The sequence below is a fragment of the Sipha flava genome, unplaced genomic scaffold, assembly GCF_003268045.1.
Source record: "Sipha flava isolate LNK unplaced genomic scaffold, YSA_version1 223_pilon_pilon, whole genome shotgun sequence".
In the NCBI taxonomy this organism is placed as follows: domain Eukaryota; kingdom Metazoa; phylum Arthropoda; class Insecta; order Hemiptera; family Aphididae; genus Sipha; species Sipha flava.
Window position 1 is genome coordinate 470,735 of NW_020272855.1, and position 20,247 is coordinate 490,981.

The following is a 20,247-nucleotide window of genomic DNA, read 5'->3' on the forward strand; positions in this document are numbered from 1 at the left end:
TCACAATTCTTTTGAGTTTATTTAAATTACAATATGTAACAGGTTTAAACTCAATGGCCGAATAGAAAAATATAACTAATAATAAGAGTATTTTTATGGTTAATTTATATCACACCAAAAAATCGACTTTTTTGATACATTAATGATAACTATCGGTGCGCATGAACTTAAAAATATTTTACAAATTTAATTTGATCGAATTTCTGGGCGTAGTGTTCAAAGAAGTTGCGTTTCGTGTGAAATGAAACTATTCGAACACTAATAGCCAATAAATCAACGTAAGTCCAGAGCGTTACGTACCGTCGGGACCGACTCAATATTATGGTGATGTTTTCAACTTGTCAGTTCTGAACGCTAACAGTAATTAATCCGTACTTAGTGCTGCGTTTATGTACGCTGATCGAAAACAAACCTCAAAACCAGTATATTATAGACACATAATTATTTAGTGACGGCAGTGGTGCTAGGTTAATTACACAGAACCAACTAAAATACGATTAATTACGCGCTGTCGACAGAGAAAACGATTTTCTGTAACATTATGTTGCTTTCGCGCACAAAGTATATGCGTTGCGCCACGTAAGTGTACTCAATTCATCTAAGTATGAGCAACTAAAAAGTTCGTACGTTGTACAATGTTCGGTGAACGAGTTTGCATCTGGCAATATTGATTTAGACGCATTAAATGATGCGGAAGTGATCAAAAAATGTACTCAACATCACAATAATGATAATAACAATATGTATATAATATATATATATATATTGTTATTATATATTATATATGTATGTATTTAATTTAACCAGTTTCAGCTGAGGAAGTGAGGGTCGTGGGTTTTTTGGCAGTAGATCATTGGGATGAAAAACGTGGTGTAGGCTTTGTTGCCGAATCCCCAATCCAGAAACTATTACCGTTGGCCGCAATACAGAAAGCAATTATCAATGGATAATCACTGCACTTTATCAATAAGCTATGTACAAATATCTTCTAGTTAAATATTATACGTGGGGAAAAAGTTTAAGTCTATAATTGAGTAAAATAATATAAGTAGTATAGGAATAACTATTTTACAGATAGATGTTAGTAAAATTTAAATTAATATCATTAACAAAATACAAACATTTTATGTTAAACTTTAAAATTATTGAAAATACTGAAGAGTAAAATAAATTTGGGTTTTAATGTAAATTTGTATAATAAATTAATATAGTTATACTCGTACTTTATGTATCATCTCCACATCAAATCATATTAAATATTTTAAATTCGTCATCACTAAAAGATCTGAAGCTCCTAGAAATCAGAGATGGAGAAAAATATTGGATAGAGAGGCAGAGCGAAGCATCATGGAAGCGGTGATCGGTCTAAATGCTCCTGAATAAATTAATAATAATAATAATCATATCTAACTTAACCAAAGAAATAAATAAAAATATACACAAATTACATTTAAAAAAATTACATGAACAAAATAAGTAAGATTGAAATATTTATTTCTTTAAATATACGGACAATTAAATAGTACTACAATTTAAGTAGTTAATGGCTAAACATTAGTAAAGATAAAGTAAAGGAACTATTTAAACTTTGATTATAATACTTTAAACAATTGCGTATAGTAATTTTTGACAGCGGCCGATACTTCAAATCTTTTTAGGATAACTATGGTATAATAACAAATAATATCTCAATAAGTATAACTATTTAAAATTCCGGTCGTTTAGGTTCACTAGCAATAAAGTTTATCAATAATAAAATAGTAGCAAATAATGAAAATTTATTATTAGGTATATACCATATAATTAACTGTAAGATTTTTGACATTATTCTAGTTAAGATTAGCAATCTGAAGATCAAAAATATAAAAATAATTATATTAAGTATTTTCCTGTAATATCTTTTAGTCGTAATGCATAATGTTAAAAATGTTTGATATTCTTTCATAGATGTTTATTTTTATGTAATCGTACAATACTTTTTTTTTAAATTTATTGATCATAATCTCTATAGGTGCTTTTGGATATTAAAAACCGATAAAGATAAGTAGATATATTTGACGTATTTAATTTAAAATTTTTATTCCTATGCACATCCAATTAATATGTTTTTAATCAGTAAATGGAGGTGATTCTTTTTAATACAATTTAATTTACATGAAAGGTATTCGTCAACAATTTTTTCAAAACCACACGCGTTATTATAGCTTTAAACAATATAATATATCTTAGCATAGTAATCGTGCTTGCAATATACATCGGCTGTAAGTATACATCTAAATGATGTTATCGAAAAAAAAAGGCGAAAAAAATTAGCTCACCTCCATTTTTATTTCAATTACTACGTTAAAACAAAATCTGATGTGATAATCACGCCCGATTTTAGCTGTTTAGGCGTACAATTTATTTCGACACTCTCTTAATCCCACGTTAAGTAAAATTTTTTAGTACTTAATATTGCCGACTTCGAAGCTCATCACTATTGCATGGGTCGTTCATAATTCGGGAACGGCAATATTTATACTCCGTGTATTCTAGTACTTCGTCCTATCGTGTTTACAATTTAAATAGTAAATACTGCTGCATATGATACCATACTTATATTTTATTTTATGGTATTTCATTAAAACTTTATGAACGATAAAATTATGTGCCTATTAAACGATAATGAACTATAAGTTATTAGGTAGCATGAAGATTTTGCAAAAATAATTACTTTTTGAAATCATTCTTAAACTGACGTATATCATATCGAATAAAGTGCGAGGAAAAATAAAGAGAAAATCAGACCGAAATGGATTGCAAAATCTTACCCTTATCCAACTGTGATATATTTCACACAGTGTGTGATATTGAATCACGGAGACTACTTTCGAGTAGTCACGTATGATATGTATATATAGAGCATAAAAATTATAATTATACAATTATTGTATCACATAACTCTACTTTACTTCTCACTTTTTAGGTTTTATATCTATGTAATCTAATCATTAATTATTATTATTTTATTCATTGTATTAATTGTATTATTTATAATGAATTCCTTAAAATGTGTTAATTGTCAAATATTATTATACAATTATTGTTATTGTTGTTCTATATTGTAAATTGGATAGTGCTCGTAAAAAATTAATAAACAAATAAACAAAACTTAATTTAGATTTTATTTGAACATAATATAAAGTCAAGGAGAAAATCATGATCTCTATTTTTAAGGTATATTATATAAGTGAAAAAAATCATGGTTTCACGTTATATTAATTATATTTTCCTTTAATCTTCACAAAAAATAACCAAAAAATTTCAAACTTCGTTAGTTCTAGCATACTTAATTTGCTCCGAGAAGTAGGTATGTCTCTACAATCATACAACTTACATTTAATGAAATTACTGGTGAATGGCGATAATTTTGAAAAAATACTAATAGGATTTATTAAGGTATTTATAAATTATAAATTATTTATTTTACGTCAAATGAATATACCTGTGATGCTACTATTTCTTTATAAAATTCGCTTATTATGTATAACAGATTATCAGTAAATTTGTAAAATTAATTACTATCATAGACGGTACTACGGGAGTGTCAAAGTAGGCAGATGCCCCCCCTGCGAGTTCTTATTCTCCATATACATTCAAATATTGGTTGGTAGCCCCTCATATTACATGCTTATTTAGAGTCTGCATGGTTGTAAGTAATAATATTATTATCTACAACCGTGGGAGCCATTCATATAAATATGCTGATAAGATATTTTGCGTCAACATTTTCAATATTATTATAATTTATTTTTATCATGACAAATAATAACCAATATTATTACTTTATTATTATCTGTATCACAAACGTTTTGTATGATTTTATACTTTGATTTGACTTGAGTTTTTTGGATAATATTAATTATTATAAAAATTATGAACACAAATCAAAGTAAAAAAATAAAAACTTTATACGACTTTTTCATACAAGAACAATCATAGGTGGCTCTACGAAATGTGCCGGGTGTACCTTGGCACACCCTAATGTGAATAATGCGAATAAAAAAATTGAATAATTACAATTGAGAATATATGTGCATACACATTAATTAAATTTTATGAGAACCATCACAGGTAAATTGTGGTCAGTTATTATTTTAAAATTTTATAAGATAAAATAATATATATGTAGGTATTTGTAAGTGTATTATTCATTTTACAAAATAATCTTATTTGAAATAAGTTAAAATAGTTATCAATAAAATACTTTTTTTATAGTATTGCTAGTTTAAAGATTTGGACAAAATAGTGTTAATATTTTACTTAAAGTATTTCCTGCTCCCCCCTGCCAAGAGGGTCTAGTACCACCTATGATTATTATCAATTAAATGTATTTTTTTATAAAATAGTAACAAAATTCACGACTATTATTATCTAAAATATGATTATACAGAAATATTTTGAAAAAGAGCCTGTAAAATAAATGTAAAAATTTATTACTATTTATTAAAATGTAATTTCCTCAAAATTTGTTAATGTGTGAACTGCGATATTAATGCCTATAATTGTTCAAGTCTATACATATCACTAGATATCGGATTTATATGCAAATATATATATGTATTGGAATAAGCTTTTTAAAATCTGATGAGAATTGTCCCCGATTTAGATCTTTTTTATCAAAATAACACTTATTTTATTTTGCATATTTTGCATATTTCAACGTTTTTACCTATTAAATGCATATTCAATGCATATTTGTAGTTTTATTGTGCATATTATTATTAATAGCACATATATTCGTTTTCGTCGTATTTTAACGATCACAGCCACATAATATCCATAAAATTGCGACCAGTTCTTATTTCCAAAGATAAAATTACATACTCATATCATCCAATGCAATAAGGTAAAATATGAATTCAATTTTTGTTTTCACTTTTTATTAATGTTGGTATTTATACTTTATAAATTGAAGATAAAGAATGTTAAATAGCGATAAAGACGACAAAATATTTTAAAAGCTTTTTTATCCTGTTTTTAATACCGTATTAATTAATGATTATTTTTACATTTATAATACTACATTTAAAATATCTGTACATAATTTTAAACAGCATTTTAAATGAATATTTAAGTACATATTTAAAAATAAATATATATTTTATAGCATATTACAGCATTTTTAGAAGCATATTTTGAGGATTTTTGTGCATATAAATCCGGTCCCTCCATATCACATAGTTGCGTAAACATGTCTAAAATTTACTTGGGTTTTTATTTATAAAGTAAATTATAAACTCTATTAGAAAATCTATATTTTAACGAAAATAAAAATTTGGGCTTTGTATTTTTATAACTGAAAATTAAATTTTATAGTTATTTATTTTATACTTTAGTTTTAATTTAATGTGATCGCAAAAAATCCTTTAAACTTCGAAATTTTGTGTACTAAAATTAAGAACATCTAAAAATAATAAACATTCACCTTGACACCAAAAATTGTTTTTATTCACTGAAGTTGTTTAAAATTTTGATGGGTTTGAAACCTTAAAATTGATATCATGTTTCATGTCCCAATATCGATTAGAATTAACTTTGTTTGCATTACCTTTAATTAAGTTTAAGAATTTTTTAAAAATGTATTTTATATTTTCATATTTTTAATAATAATCTAGTGAGGGTTATTCAGTATATTCAATTCAAATACATGAATTTATTTTGTATTAAAACCTGTAATTATGATACTTTTACTATACAGGTATTCGATTTTTACAGTGTTTACATCTTTATGTCGATTATGCAATCACAATTAAAACCTAAATGTTTGATCGAATTATTTTTGTTTAAACTTCTGACTGATTGGAAAAAATGTTTCGCTAGTTTATTATACGTGAACATAACATGAATAAATTCAAGACAGACTTTAAGTTGATGCTTTTGTTTAATAAATATATTTTTTTTATTTTATTAAATTAATCCCGTGACCTTTTGACGTAAATTAATGGCGTCTGCTTATTTTGTTTTCTCGATTATTTTTTATTTTTTATATAAACCAATAATCCACACCCTTTTTGTCCCACCAATCCTTTTACGTATATTTTGCACCGTTATTATTCGACCACCATTGACGGGATGCGCATACGCCGCTTTTGCCGGTAGGGGTTCTTTGCCCTCCGTTTCTGTGAACGACGAACAATCCCTGAGACCACATGGTAGTCACGCCGCAGTCGTCGAGGTTCAAACGTCATTCACCCGTTGCGTACTTAAAACATCGTACACGAACCGCGATGTTTTCCCACGTACTCTACCATTGAATCAACCACTTGACGATTTTATCGAAATGGCGGTCATACCATTTCACGTAAAGGCGTAAATTATTTTCGGATGTTTTTCGGTAGTAAGTGATCCCTAGCAAATTCACCGGTTCTACAATCAATTTGCATACAATTTTCAAGAGTGCGATTAGTTCAAATGGCTTAGAGAACACCCCGACGTAAGTCAATGACCATTGCCTGCACGTTATTAATCCATGTTAATGCATGTTTTAATATCATGTTAAGTACTTGTTTTATAGGATTTTTTTTTTTTTTAATATATTATAGTTATTTATGCCATTTTAAAAAAATGTATTTGTTTCAGCGAATCGAATGGCTAAATTAAAAAACAAAGTAAAAACAATATTTTATTTATAGTAATAAATATAGCTTATATTATGTCATTAAATTATACATGAACATTCTAAAATTATGGAACCGTTAAAAATTACTGATTTGTTAACACAAAAATTATAAAGTACATATTTGCATTTGTACAAACAGTTTTTTTTTTTTTAATGTTAACTAAAAATATTCGATACTATGCTATAATATTGACCTATTTTCTTAATATCTATATGCCTTTGTACGTTGTAATATATATATATACGTTTAAATTACTAACCGTTATACTGTGAATCGATATTGTAATAAAATTGTATGATTATAATTCATGTTGTATGTTTAAATAGAAACTAAAAAAAAAATTCTAATCATTGTGTAGTGTATGTATAGTAATAGTTAATATAAGTAGCACTAATGAGTATTATTTCTTGTTTAATACTCAATTCGAATAAAATTAACGATTCAAATAAAAATTTAAAATAATTAAGTATGCTGTATATTTATTAAAAAATTAAATCATAAATATTTTTAGGTCAATTGATTACATCATGAATATATTAGTGTATGAAGGGTTTAATTTGATGAGTAGAATACAATTTTTGCTTCATAGATTTTTTAAACACACAACAGTTTAATTTTAATTTTTTTGCAAAAAAAAAAAAAAAAATAACAGTTTCAATGCTGAATGAAATCAAACTATAAGTGCAAAATGAAATTTTATTTTATAAATGAGCTATACAATTTTTTTAAAATTTATTTAATTAAATATAATATATTATATATTTTCGGTAAAGTACTTAATATACTTTTATTATTTTTTTCTAAAGTATGTATGTTATATAAAGTATGTTTTATAGCAGTATATTTTTAAAAACTTAAGAGTTGAGTTATTTTGGTACTTTTTTTTTATATCATTTTATTAAACCAATATTATAATGGTTTTAGAAAAAAAAATTTTTTTTTTTAGTAGATTTTAAAATGAACGGAAATAGGAATTTAAACTTGTTTATAGTTTAGAAATGGGTAAATTTTGAATACTTATATTTACTGAATTATATAATATAATACATAATATATTATACAATATATTTAATAACACTGGTTATAGTTTATTTTATGATTAATAATAATAACAATATCATTATTGAGTTTCAAATTCAATTAAATTTTAATATCGTTATGTATATATTTTTCCTTTTTATTTAATGTTGGAACATATTTAATATCGAAAATCAGAAAATCCAATGAACGATTCAATTTTATTAACTTTTGTAGTATTTTTTATGGAATATAATAAATAAAATTACTTATAATTTTTTAAATAATTAAAAGTTAAGTGACCAAATCGCAGGACGCCATTTATAACGTCGTCGTTCACACGACTTAAATAAAATAATCAGGTGATTTAAAATATGTACGTAATATTAGGCAAACTTCATTCATGCGACTAGTATTAATTGTTTTATAATTTATGTATAGTAAAATACAATTTTAATACATGAGAATCATTAATCATATTTATATATATATATATATACTTGTATATGTCTAAAATTTTCTCATTCATGATCAATAAGCATTGAACATCAAGACAAAAACTAATTATATATTGTAAAAAGAGAACAGCTATACTTTGATAAATATTAAGTATTACACAAATTAGATTTGGTGAAAATATTAGTTTGATTAAATATTATCGCACTTATTTGAACTTTATTTATAATAAAATGCGCAACGACTATTGATAGACCATCGTCCCTACAAGTGATTATTATTGTTTTTATTCATAGTCAGTATTGATGTTAAATTATTTACCATGAGCCTTAAATTAAAATAATGTTAATTTATACTATTTGAAAGAATCAAAACGTATGTTAAATTATCGCAAAATCATAAATTTATGAGTTTTAAACATTGTTATATGATTATTACACGCGTACAATTACCTTGATATGTGACCTTAATGTTTGCTTAAAAGTATTATTAGTATATCAGATTATTCAAAAAAGTTACAAATTTTCCAACAAAACATTTGTGACTTACATTAAAATTTATAATTTTGTTTTATTGTTTTATAATTATAATATGATATATAAATGTGTGATTTTACCTTGAACTATATTATGCACTTGCAACTTATAAAATAACTACTAATAATTTACTGTAAATTAGTACTAAACTTGTATTTATAAAATCAATAAGAAATGTGTTTAATTAAACAACTTAATTTAAAATAAAACTATAATATATTTTTATATGATTATGATAATACAAACACTCCTGTTGTATTATATATATATATATATATTGTATATAAGTATATTTAAAAAGGGTAAATGTTTGTTTTTATTTTGTAAAAAATTGGTATAAAATATGGAAATAATTATATTTTTTGATTGTTTGCCCTAAGCATATGTTTTTTTTTGTTATACTATGAATATTAAACGCTAGTAATTTGTGTTGTACAGGTCCACGATGAAGTCTAATCGGTTACCAGACATAATGTCTTGAAGATTTCAAATGAAACCCATAATGATCAGAGACTGGGCTATGAATTCGTTTAACACTGACAACAGTCTATCAGACATAAACAATAGCTTGTTAGAAGTCCATCTCCAAAAGAATACGTCTGCAATCACTAACGAGCACGACTGGCAAAACGAATTGAATACAGAACTTTTTCAAGGATATTCACCAGCCCTGTTAACATTCGCAAGCGTATGTTGTATAATATACATGATGGTTGGTGTTCCCGGTAATCTTATCACCATCATTGCTTTGTTCAGATGCAAAAAGGTAAGTGGTATCAATTGTAAGTTTTTCAGGTCTTAAGAAAGCAAAAAAAAAAAAAAAATACGTACAGTATTATAAGTCTTAATAGACAACGTAGTAGATTTCATTTTATATACTATTTTAAAGGCATATAATAATATATAAACTAATATTTGTTTTACTCATGGCTGAGATAGTACTAATGAAAATAAATAAAAATTAGCTTTGTATAATCGCATTACTTATGTTTGGTTTAGTAAATAATTTCATAGGATTGTTATTAGATGTGTGAGAGGCCATGTTGAATATGTTCTCTGTGTGGTTCAATTTATAAAACCATACGTTTAATATTATTACTAATATTATTATTTTTATGATCATATCAATAAATAAAGTTTTTTATAAAATATTTTGTAGGATAATGTTAATATCTATTTAGCAGATTAAAATAAGTGCAATTTAAGAATTGTTTTGAAGAGTAAATCATATAAATTGTATTTAAATTAAATATTATTTATCGGTAACAAGAATGTACGAAACTTTCGATTTTTATCATCTCCATATAACCATTTGTAATGCAGTAATAAAAATTGAATACTTTGTATAAAAATAGTTGTAAATAATCATATTGCTGGGTTTGTAATAAATCATATCGGACGAACAACTAAAAACATTTTAAGTCGGTCATTCAAAAAATAATCTCAATAATTAAATCGTGTATACGTCGTGCATTGTACATGTATGTATTTTATATAATATATGTATAATATATGTTCCTATGTGTATTTAAACTATTTCAATTCTGTGGGACATAGTTTTCATGTTACTTTATTTACATCATATAGGTCTTTCAGAAGAATGGAATTCTGGTTGAATTTTCGTCAACGACAAGTACATATTACTCACTTAGATACACACATACGAGTATACGAGTATGTACAAGCGTGTAGTATCGTAACAATAAATTTCATGTTATTGACTTAAAAAAATAGATTGAACTTCGGAGGGAGCCGTGTTTGGGATAAACTACTATAATGTATACAATAATCATTGTGTTCAACATTACAATATTATCAAGGCTTGGAATTTAATATCTTCTAAAACCCTAAAAATTGGGTTTAAAATCACTATTCTATCATTTATTATATCTGTCTTATAATTTACTTATATATTTTCCATAATACTCGTAAATTCTTCTTATTGAAATATTGTGTAAAATATCGAATAAAAAAAAAAAAAAAAAAAATTAATAAAAAAATGTTGGTTCAATGATATTTTATGGATATATTAAAAAAAAATTATCCGATAATATAATACTAGTACTTACGTGACAATTTTAAAATAAAATCACGAATTAGAATTCTGGATGTTAAAACTCCGAAAACGCGGTGTGAGCCTCGAAAATATTCTAAGAGATGACGGAAGTACTCTGTTTATCAAAAACTTTCCAGAACTGTTAGAAAACTTTCGTGTTTTCATTGGAGAGTAGGTAAACGAAACAAATTCGTGACAACATACCACACGTAGTTGCGTCGTGTAGAAAGCTTTTGAAAACAATGTGATCAATAAGCGCGTCGAAATATTTAGGCCGTGGTTATCGATCGTTCATTATTCATTCGTCCGAGTACGAATCTCGCACGGTAAACCGATAATTCAGCAAACACTTTACAGTAGCGCGTGAATAACGGTTGTGCCGTGGTGGACGTTCAGCGAGGGGTGATGAGGGGATTCTAAGTTCTTATGGATGCTCGTGCACGTGCATTAACTTGCCGCGAAACATGCCGTATAACCATTCAGATAGCTGTGTGTTATTAGGTTATTTCGCTTACGAGCGTCGAACGTGAATGTTTTAATATTTTTAGTTGAGACATTTTAAAATGGATGTGATTGATCCTGTGTGTTTATGGGTCGTTCACCGATGGATAAATGGACGAAGGCAAAAAAAGGATAGGAAATTTTGGGTTCACTCGATTATAAGAAATGTACTTTCTTTTAGTCTTTTTGTTACATTACGAGTATATCCAAGACTCACATTAACACATTTTTCAACTACTTTAGAATGTTCGTTAAATAATCCAATGACGCAATGAAGATGTCTACTTCCATATTTATATAAACTATGTTTTTCAACAAAAAAAAAAAAAAAATGACCATAAAGTAAACTGACCGCAATGAAACGCGCGCTTAATCTGAACGATCCGTATCGTAATATGAGATATTTCAAATCATGGTAGCACGTGCGCAAATAAATTCTTTGTCGCAATCGACGATGTACAAGAAACCTGTAGATCTAAATACGCGCTATCAACTGACGCGCATCCACGTGAACTAAGCCTAATGTGTGGAAAAACGTACGTGAAATCGCGGTGGTTCGAGTGTGCTCGTCGTCGTTCCGTTTCGCGTTTACTTATTTTAACGTGCGTTTGAACATATTTTGTGTAATTCTAAATGAAAAATGCGCAGTTGTAAATACTATCAATAAATTACATTTCTCACAATAATAAATTTTAGTTATCGACTTCATGACCGAGTGTAGGTATAGGATGATGATAATAATAATAATAATAATAATAATAATGATAATTATTATTTTATTATGACAATATTATTGCACGACTGCAGCGGGGTTTTTAATCATACACAGGGAGTAATATCTTTGAGAGTATGAGGAGGGGGTTGAGTTTTAAGTTTTACGCACTTTTAAAAAAACCTTAAAATAAGCCCTGGACCAGTGGACGATTGTACACGACGACACGTTCCGAGTGCACGACGTAAACGCGATCGACCGCGGCGGCAGTGCGCCCTTAAGTGTTCTGCAGGACGAGACGTGATGCGACGAACGGACGGTTGGACGTGTTGGTGGTGTGGTGGGTGGTTTACGGGCAGGGGTGCAATTAAAGAAAGGGTCGACGGACACCTCGTTCCGTACCCGTCGAAAATGTAATATTATTCGGACCCGGTGTAATTGCACTGCCTGCCGTGTTATTGTTGCGATCCGACTGCCGGGAGGATTATATGTTTTTATCTGTTACAATAGTAATTCGATAACAACAATACGAGACACAATCATGTCTGTGTACACGAATACACATAGAGAACGTTTCAGAAACTGCTGCTGAGGTCGCGCATTGGACACATCAGACGTATGATCATTTTACGCTAATGTGATTCGTACAGTTACTGTATATTGTTACGGAAAAATCGAAAAAATTTTGGATAAATAAGATTCTTATTATTTATGTAGTTCATAATATTACGATCGTATACAATTTTATTAATTAATCAAGTGAATATAATAATTTTAGTAAATCAGAGATAATCTGAATACGTATATAATTAATTGTTTTATATTTATTCAGTACCTTATAATTTCAAACAAGTAACGACTAAATATTTCATTATGTTAGATTAATTTGGTGATATGTCTTCTACTTAACTGAATTGCAGATATTCAGGAAAAATCTCTAAGTTCCTCGTGAAAGAATTTTTTATTGAATGATTTAAGTTGAGTACATTACGTTACGAGTGTTAAATGTATATACATTATGATATATATGTACCAAGAATTGAACCTTGTCTAAAGTTTTGTAATATGTCATTGTAAATGACAAATTTATAAAGTTTTACATATAAGAACATTCGGAATCATGTGATAATTAAATTAGGTTATTCTTTATGTTTATTGTTTAGAGCTCTTCGGTACACTTGGCTTTCTTATATTGTAGTGTAGATTGAATTACATTTTCTGTCGAACCACAACATATAGTAAAAATTCCTAAAAGTTTCGAGGGAAAATGACGTAGAGCACAAAAGCAAATTTAATTAACAGACTTATCGATATACACATAAACACACACACACACACACACACACACACATATATACAACACAATAATTAAGAAATAACGTTAAGGTTAAGTTATGTTAGTAAGTAATTAGTGTTATAATAAACACGACAAATATCGTGGACTGCTGTTTAAGGTTATTAAATTGGTATAATATATATATATATATATATATATATATATATATATATATATATATACAAAGGATTAAAAGAAAATGTTACAATTATTTATAACCATACATAACTATGTATAATATTGCATAATATAAGCATATAGCAACATAGTTTGTATATTATACATCTATGGTATCTTTTATTCTTAAATAATATATAATTTAAATGATTATAAATTAGATTTGAAATAGGTAATTTTTTTTTCTTGTTTATAATATTTATTAATTTCAATTGATAAAATACATAATTTTGTAGATTTTTAATTTGTAAAAATCGTCTATTATTGTGTATTTAGTTTAGCTATTTACGAATATTTTTTTTATATTAAATAGATATTGTAATATATATTTATACAAAAAAAATACATTGTAATTTATAAAAAAATTCTATTTTCAGTTAATATAATTTTGTCTAAGTATATAAAGCACAATTTTATTATTTTTAAATAAATTATTTATTCACTTTTAAAACCTAAAATTGTTTTATTGAGTTTAAATTTATAATCTCAGACTGACTTCATCAAATAAATTATTAAAACGTATTTATCAAGGTAGTAATTTAAATTAAATGAAAATATCTGTTATTAAATAGTGAGTTTTACTATAGATACATTTTTAAAATGTATTATTTATTTAATTTAATTATAAATAATGTGCGCTAAACATTTTATGATTTATAAATATTAAATGTTATCTGTTAATTTATATAATCAATAAACAATTAATATAAATAATTTTATTAAATATTTTAGTAACTATTAATAGGTATAATCGTAATTATAGGTAGTTGCTGACAAGTTCGTATCTAGAAATTTTTTTCGGGAGGGATCAAAAACATGTATATTGTAATTTTAATTGGATTTAGATTTTAACTTTAGATAGTTGGTTAAAAATAAGACAAAAAAGATTTAATCTTCTTTTATTAAAATTAATATCATATTTTCATATGATATTATGATATAAAATTAAAAGCAGTTAATTATTAATTGGAGCTTAAGTCATTTTTGACTAAAAATATTTATGTTGGTATTAAAAATAAATAAATATTTTAAACATTCATAAAATATTGAAGAAATTTCGGGCGTTCCAGTCACCCTGGACTCCCCCCCCCCTAGGATACGGCCTTGGTTGCTCATATTCAATATGAATTTATTTTCATTTTGGTTCTAAATGTAGAACAGTTGTTACTTATTTGGACGAGCATATATAAAATTATCATATAAAAATTTTATTTCAAAATACTTGAAAATTTATTAAATGTTACTCAGTTTTTTTTTAAGTTCATTTAGATTTTATATTACATATTTTATTTGAATTAATATAAAATTAATATAAAAAAATTAAAAAGTCAATAATTAATTATGTTAGATTAAAGTGATGTATAAAGCGGAAATATAAGAATTAGTATATATATATAAGTATACATTAAAATTATCATAGATGTTTGTTTCATAATGTTTTAACTAATTTGAATCCTAAAGTTTAAGTAGTATAATCAAGTCTTGATACTGAAGACAATATCTAAGTACTTATAGAATCAATGTAGATTATATTGTTAACACAATGGTTTAACATATTTACAACTTGTGATCTTTTAAAGTAGTATAACTTTATATTATTCAATTTTTTATGCAAATTATTTCATCTTGAATAATTCACATATTATTTTTAAGTATTCGGTAATAAAAAAAATTTAAACAATAAATACATATATGTATATTTTTTGGTTGTTTAATGCTATTTATTTTAGCTGTAAAAAATATTTTATTCAACTGTTTTAAAATTTTTAAAAACAAATTATACTTTATAAAATAATTTATTAAATTATTTTATATATAAATTAAGTAAAACTCATAAACATCAATAAGTAATTTAATTAATATGAACAATATAAATACTTTTAATAAAATATATAATGCCATATGAATATGATGTATATTAAAAACATAAAATTGTAATTAATTCAAAATATTAAGTTTAAAAACACAATTTAACTAATTATCTAGATGGAATAAATATTTCAAATGCTCGTAGGTTATATCACATTCCAATGTAATCGTTGAGACAAATATGTTTTAATGTATCTTATAAAAGAAATTAAAATTAAAATATTATTTTCCTAATGGTTACAATTTTAAATCATACAATTATATTTGTACAATATTAATTTAAATTAATTGAATATTTTTATTTCAAACCAATTGCTATAAATATTTATCTTCATATTAATTTTTTTTTTTTTTAATATTTGATTTATTAAAACACTTTATTAGAAAAATAATTTAATAGTAACATTAACATTTTTAGTATCTATATATTCTATCTATATTTAGTATATACTTCTACATGTATTTAAATTTTTTGTAATAAGTATGTTATTTTTCAAAAAAAAGGATAGTTATTGATGTAATTTAATTAATATAATGTTGACCGAAAATGGTTGATAATTATAATAGAAATTATTTAAATATTTTATTCATACTGAAATTGTATTTTAATTCAATTTCTCAAATATTTATGTCCATTTACTAAACTATTTAATTGATACATTTATGTTCTTGTAATATGTATTGTTTTTATAATTAACTGATGCACTTCTTTAACCGGAATTATCAAATTTACCGAGTTATTGCGACTCACGAGTGTTATATTATACCAAACACAATATATGATTTTATTATTTGGGTTTTCTTCCACATCACACTAGATAATACTTCTATATTTTCATTTTTTGCGTTTCATCCAGGGATGCTTTGTCCTTTCCTCTCTCTACTGAAATATATGTATAGCAACAATATTGAGTCGGAGTTCCTGTAGGAATGGATAAGTTCGATACTAGCTATATAACCGGACCGGATGACGATAAACTTTCGTGGTATATATCGCATCTGAAGACGTGACCAGAACCCGTCATATAAACAACGCAATATAGCCACCAGGAATTCGCACCCTGTCATCATGTGAGCTTGTACACATATACACACACCGAGTGGCTTATATACTGAGTAACAATGTCATTACTAGATGTGTGAGCGTATGTATGTTAGTCGAGTGGTTTGAGAGTGTTTGATTTGTATACAACGCTAACGCCGGTGAAAAAAAAAATTGTAACCCGTTATGGTTTCTTTTTTGGATCCATCGTAAATTCAATTGGGCATATGTGTGTAATAAATAAATATGTGTGAGAATTTCATAAGCTGACCGACCTAAGACGTAATATAAGTGTTATTATGTGTATGGGAGTGTACGTGTACTTCGATTGCACAACACATTATTTTTCATAAAACTAATAAGTAAATACAATGCTATTCGTTACCAGAAATGAGGAAATGTTTATATTTTCTAATATATAAATATATAATTACCTTGCGTAAAAGAAGATTTACTATAATGGTGTGAGCTATTGAAACTTATCCCCTATGTTCTTAAATTAGTAAATCATTAAATTTCTGAAAGGACTTTGATCTACGAGTATATCTACAGGTTTTATATTTCATATCGGGCGTTTTAAGACGAAATTAAGGCATTCTAATAAACATTAAATGAAAACATTTCCCCAGAAATTAAAAATTGAAAACCTAAATAAAATGTGTAGTCTATTTATTTTATTATTAATGGTGGTTATTAGTGTGGATCTCAATGAATATTTATACATATTCGTTGGATAAACATTTCTTGGCATATTAATTCCTCTGATAAGTAATTTAAAAAAATGTATTTTGTCCGATAGAGTAAAGTCTATAGTTAAGTGGAAAAAATTGTTATCTATAGATGTAATCTATAGAGTTAATATTGAAAATTATGATTCCATCATATTTCTTCCCTGAAAATTTTTTAAATATGATTTTAAATCATTAATCCAAATGAATCTGAACAATTTGTATACTAGTTAATAAAAAACCTAACAATTTTTAATATTGTACATTTTATATTGAAAATATTAATTTTTTATAACAATCAATTTAGACTATAAAAATTTGTAAAATATACACCTTAATAATGCGAATTAATAATGTATGACATGTTTTTGAAATATTGAAGTTACATATTATTGACTAATTTTATCAACTGTAGAATTAATATTAGTATATTTGGTAATAAATATTGAAATTGTGCAGTCAAGAACAGATTACATGAATCGAAAATCTGTGGGTTGAGTTTTATTTATCATGGGATACCCTTTTCATTTTCACACGCTGTATCTTACCACATGTTTCCTAAATGTAATTTTTTTTTATTTGACAGGAAAATAAAAAAAAAATGAGATACTTTGAAAAAAAAAAATACTTTTTTGAATTCATAAACGTGAGGTAAAACTCAAATAATTAACTTTATCACAAGCTGTTTTTATGCAGTAGCGATGTTTTTATATACGTATAAAATGTTTCAAGAGTTAATTGTAGAAATCATTTAAATAATCATATGGATGTTTTTCAATGTGTTTTAAAATCCGACAACCATTTAAGGTTTTTTTTTTTAAACAGCCATTAAACCGATGTAACATTTTCTATTACGTAAGTTTTCGTGCAACACAAAACGTTTAATAATAATATTATATGGCTTATGATGCATAAAGGCCTGCGAGAAGTGGATTCGAAGCCAGCGTTATTTACTATTTGACATGGCATTTAAAATACAAAAATAAAAATTGTTCAAAATACTCGAATATCATAATTAAATTATTATTAATACATACAATTTTTATTAATATAGTATAAACTATAAATCACTATAGTGAGCATCGCTTAGAACAAGATACTGCTTACAACAAGCAAAGCGGCGTTAGGTCCCGGCACGGCACATATGGTTGTATGTTAAAATATACGTCTACAACGAGTAAAATGAAGCTAACTACGAACAGGTACCTGAAGTATAAGCCCTTAGGTCGATTAATCATTGACATACATTATTTTTAGTTGTGTAGATATGGATTACTTATTAATAATAAATAGTATAAAAAGCTTGTCATGGAAAAACGGATAAAACAAATAATGTATTGTAGCATCGAATATACATTACATCTCTAGTATAGACATCAATATACGTTATCACTTTAAGAATAACGTCCATCATTTTATTAACATTAGACATTATTGCATTAGACTTATTATCAGTTAATTTAAAATAAATACACTAGTTATTATTTATTAATTTTTACCTTAAAAATGGATAGTATTGTAACTGTGGGAAATTATTTTATATTATAGTACACGGTGTTTCAAAAGTCTTCATCCGATTACGAACTGATATAGTTCGGCAACAGTTAATCGCAGGTTAATGACTGATGTATTAATGGAAAGATTATATAACTAAGTTTATTTTAAGTTATTTAGTTGATAAATTTGGCACCGTAATGGTAAGTGAACTAGGAACCGTTAGTTTGTTTCGTTATGACGACTCCACAACAGAAAGCGTTTTACGTCCTACGTTTCAATAAGTGCGAGTCGGCATTAACCATTCAACGTGATTTTCGAAGAACTTAGGGAACTGAAGCTCCTACTACTCAAAGGATTCGACGTTGGCACCAAACGTTCCAAGAAAGTGGTTGTCTGTGTGCACAAAAACGCTCAGGTCGACCTCGTTTCTCTGACGGAAACATCGAGCATGTTCGACAGTTTTGTTCGAAGTTCATCCCTGGTCACCACGTTTCCCTGACCTCACAGTGTGTGATTTTTTTTTATGGGGCTACATAAAAGATAAAGTGTATGTACCATCATTACGTACAACTTTGAAGAGCTTAAAATTAGAATCAAAGATGCTGTTCATGCCGCGATATCAGATATGATCAGCAACGTTTGGGAAGAATTTGATTACCGTAAAGATGTATGTCGGGCAGCCGGTGGGGGTCATATTAAACATTTGTAACCAAAGTAAATAAAACTTGACTATTTTAAGAATATATTTTACTTTATTTTACCCTTATATCTTCATTTTTAATATAAATATTAATTTTTGATATTGGATGAAGACTTTTGATACACCGTGTATATTATTTTTTTATTGAATTTGTAAGAGAAATTGGGAATATGACTGATTTGTTAAAATTTGTTGATGAATGCTGTTTGAAGAATAGTAAACTGTTTGTTTTTGAAATACGTTTTATTAACATAATTCTAAAAAAATTACCTGTAGGAAAGTTTAAACATTCGTGTTTTTGGAATGCTTGAGGCTATATTCATAACTGAACCTACGTATAATAATTTCTTGTGAATGAATTTAGTATAAAGACGATTCAACGTTTAATTAATTTTCGCGTATTTTAACATACCTGAAATAAGTTAATTCCCTGTATTATTAATTAAATAATGTTAATTGATATTATACAGCACAGAGTTATTTTAAATTATAAAATGCGAATAAGAATTGATTTATATATAAGAGTAGGGAAATATTAATTTCATATAATAGTCACACGAATTTTCTATTGAATGTTATTTTGATCGATTTTATTAATTTGATTACAGACTATGTTATTATCTCACTTAAAACATTGAAGATTCAATTTATTGTTATAGAAAAAATAAATCGTTTGAGTTTTTACTCTTTTTTTTCTGTCATCCGATATTTACAGTTTTTAGATTTACCGGGAGATATTCGAAGAAAAAATTATACTCAGTTTCATTAAATGACGATTTTATACAGATATATTTCATTTTCCAGTTATTCAGATTACGAAAGAGTAATGGCAATCCATTGTGACTGGATTCAGCAGCCAAGAAAATACTATACGTTTAACGACTGAGATGGCTGTGGATAAAATAATAATAATATATACATAAATATAATATAGAATATCGTTTTGGTTTATTTTATT

At 26.2% G+C, this 20,247-nt stretch overlaps 1 protein-coding gene across 4 annotated transcripts in view; it reads left to right on the top strand.

Annotated features, from left to right (window-relative positions):
- Nucleotides 1-20,247, top strand: part of LOC112683301 — a 70,127-nt gene that overhangs the window by 5,233 nt on the left and 44,647 nt on the right. For 2 of the 4 annotated variants that reach the window (XM_025554263.1, XM_025554259.1), the window contains exons 1-2: nt 6,189-6,475; nt 9,110-9,437. In XM_025554263.1, the coding sequence (XP_025410048.1) occupies nt 9,162-9,437 (276 nt within the window). In that variant the 5' untranslated portion in view covers nt 6,189-6,475; nt 9,110-9,161. Of the gene's footprint in view, nt 1-6,188; nt 6,476-6,631; nt 6,651-9,109; nt 9,438-20,247 lie in introns of those variants that run through there. The other 2 variants (XM_025554262.1, XM_025554261.1) reach the window with 2 other exon arrangements.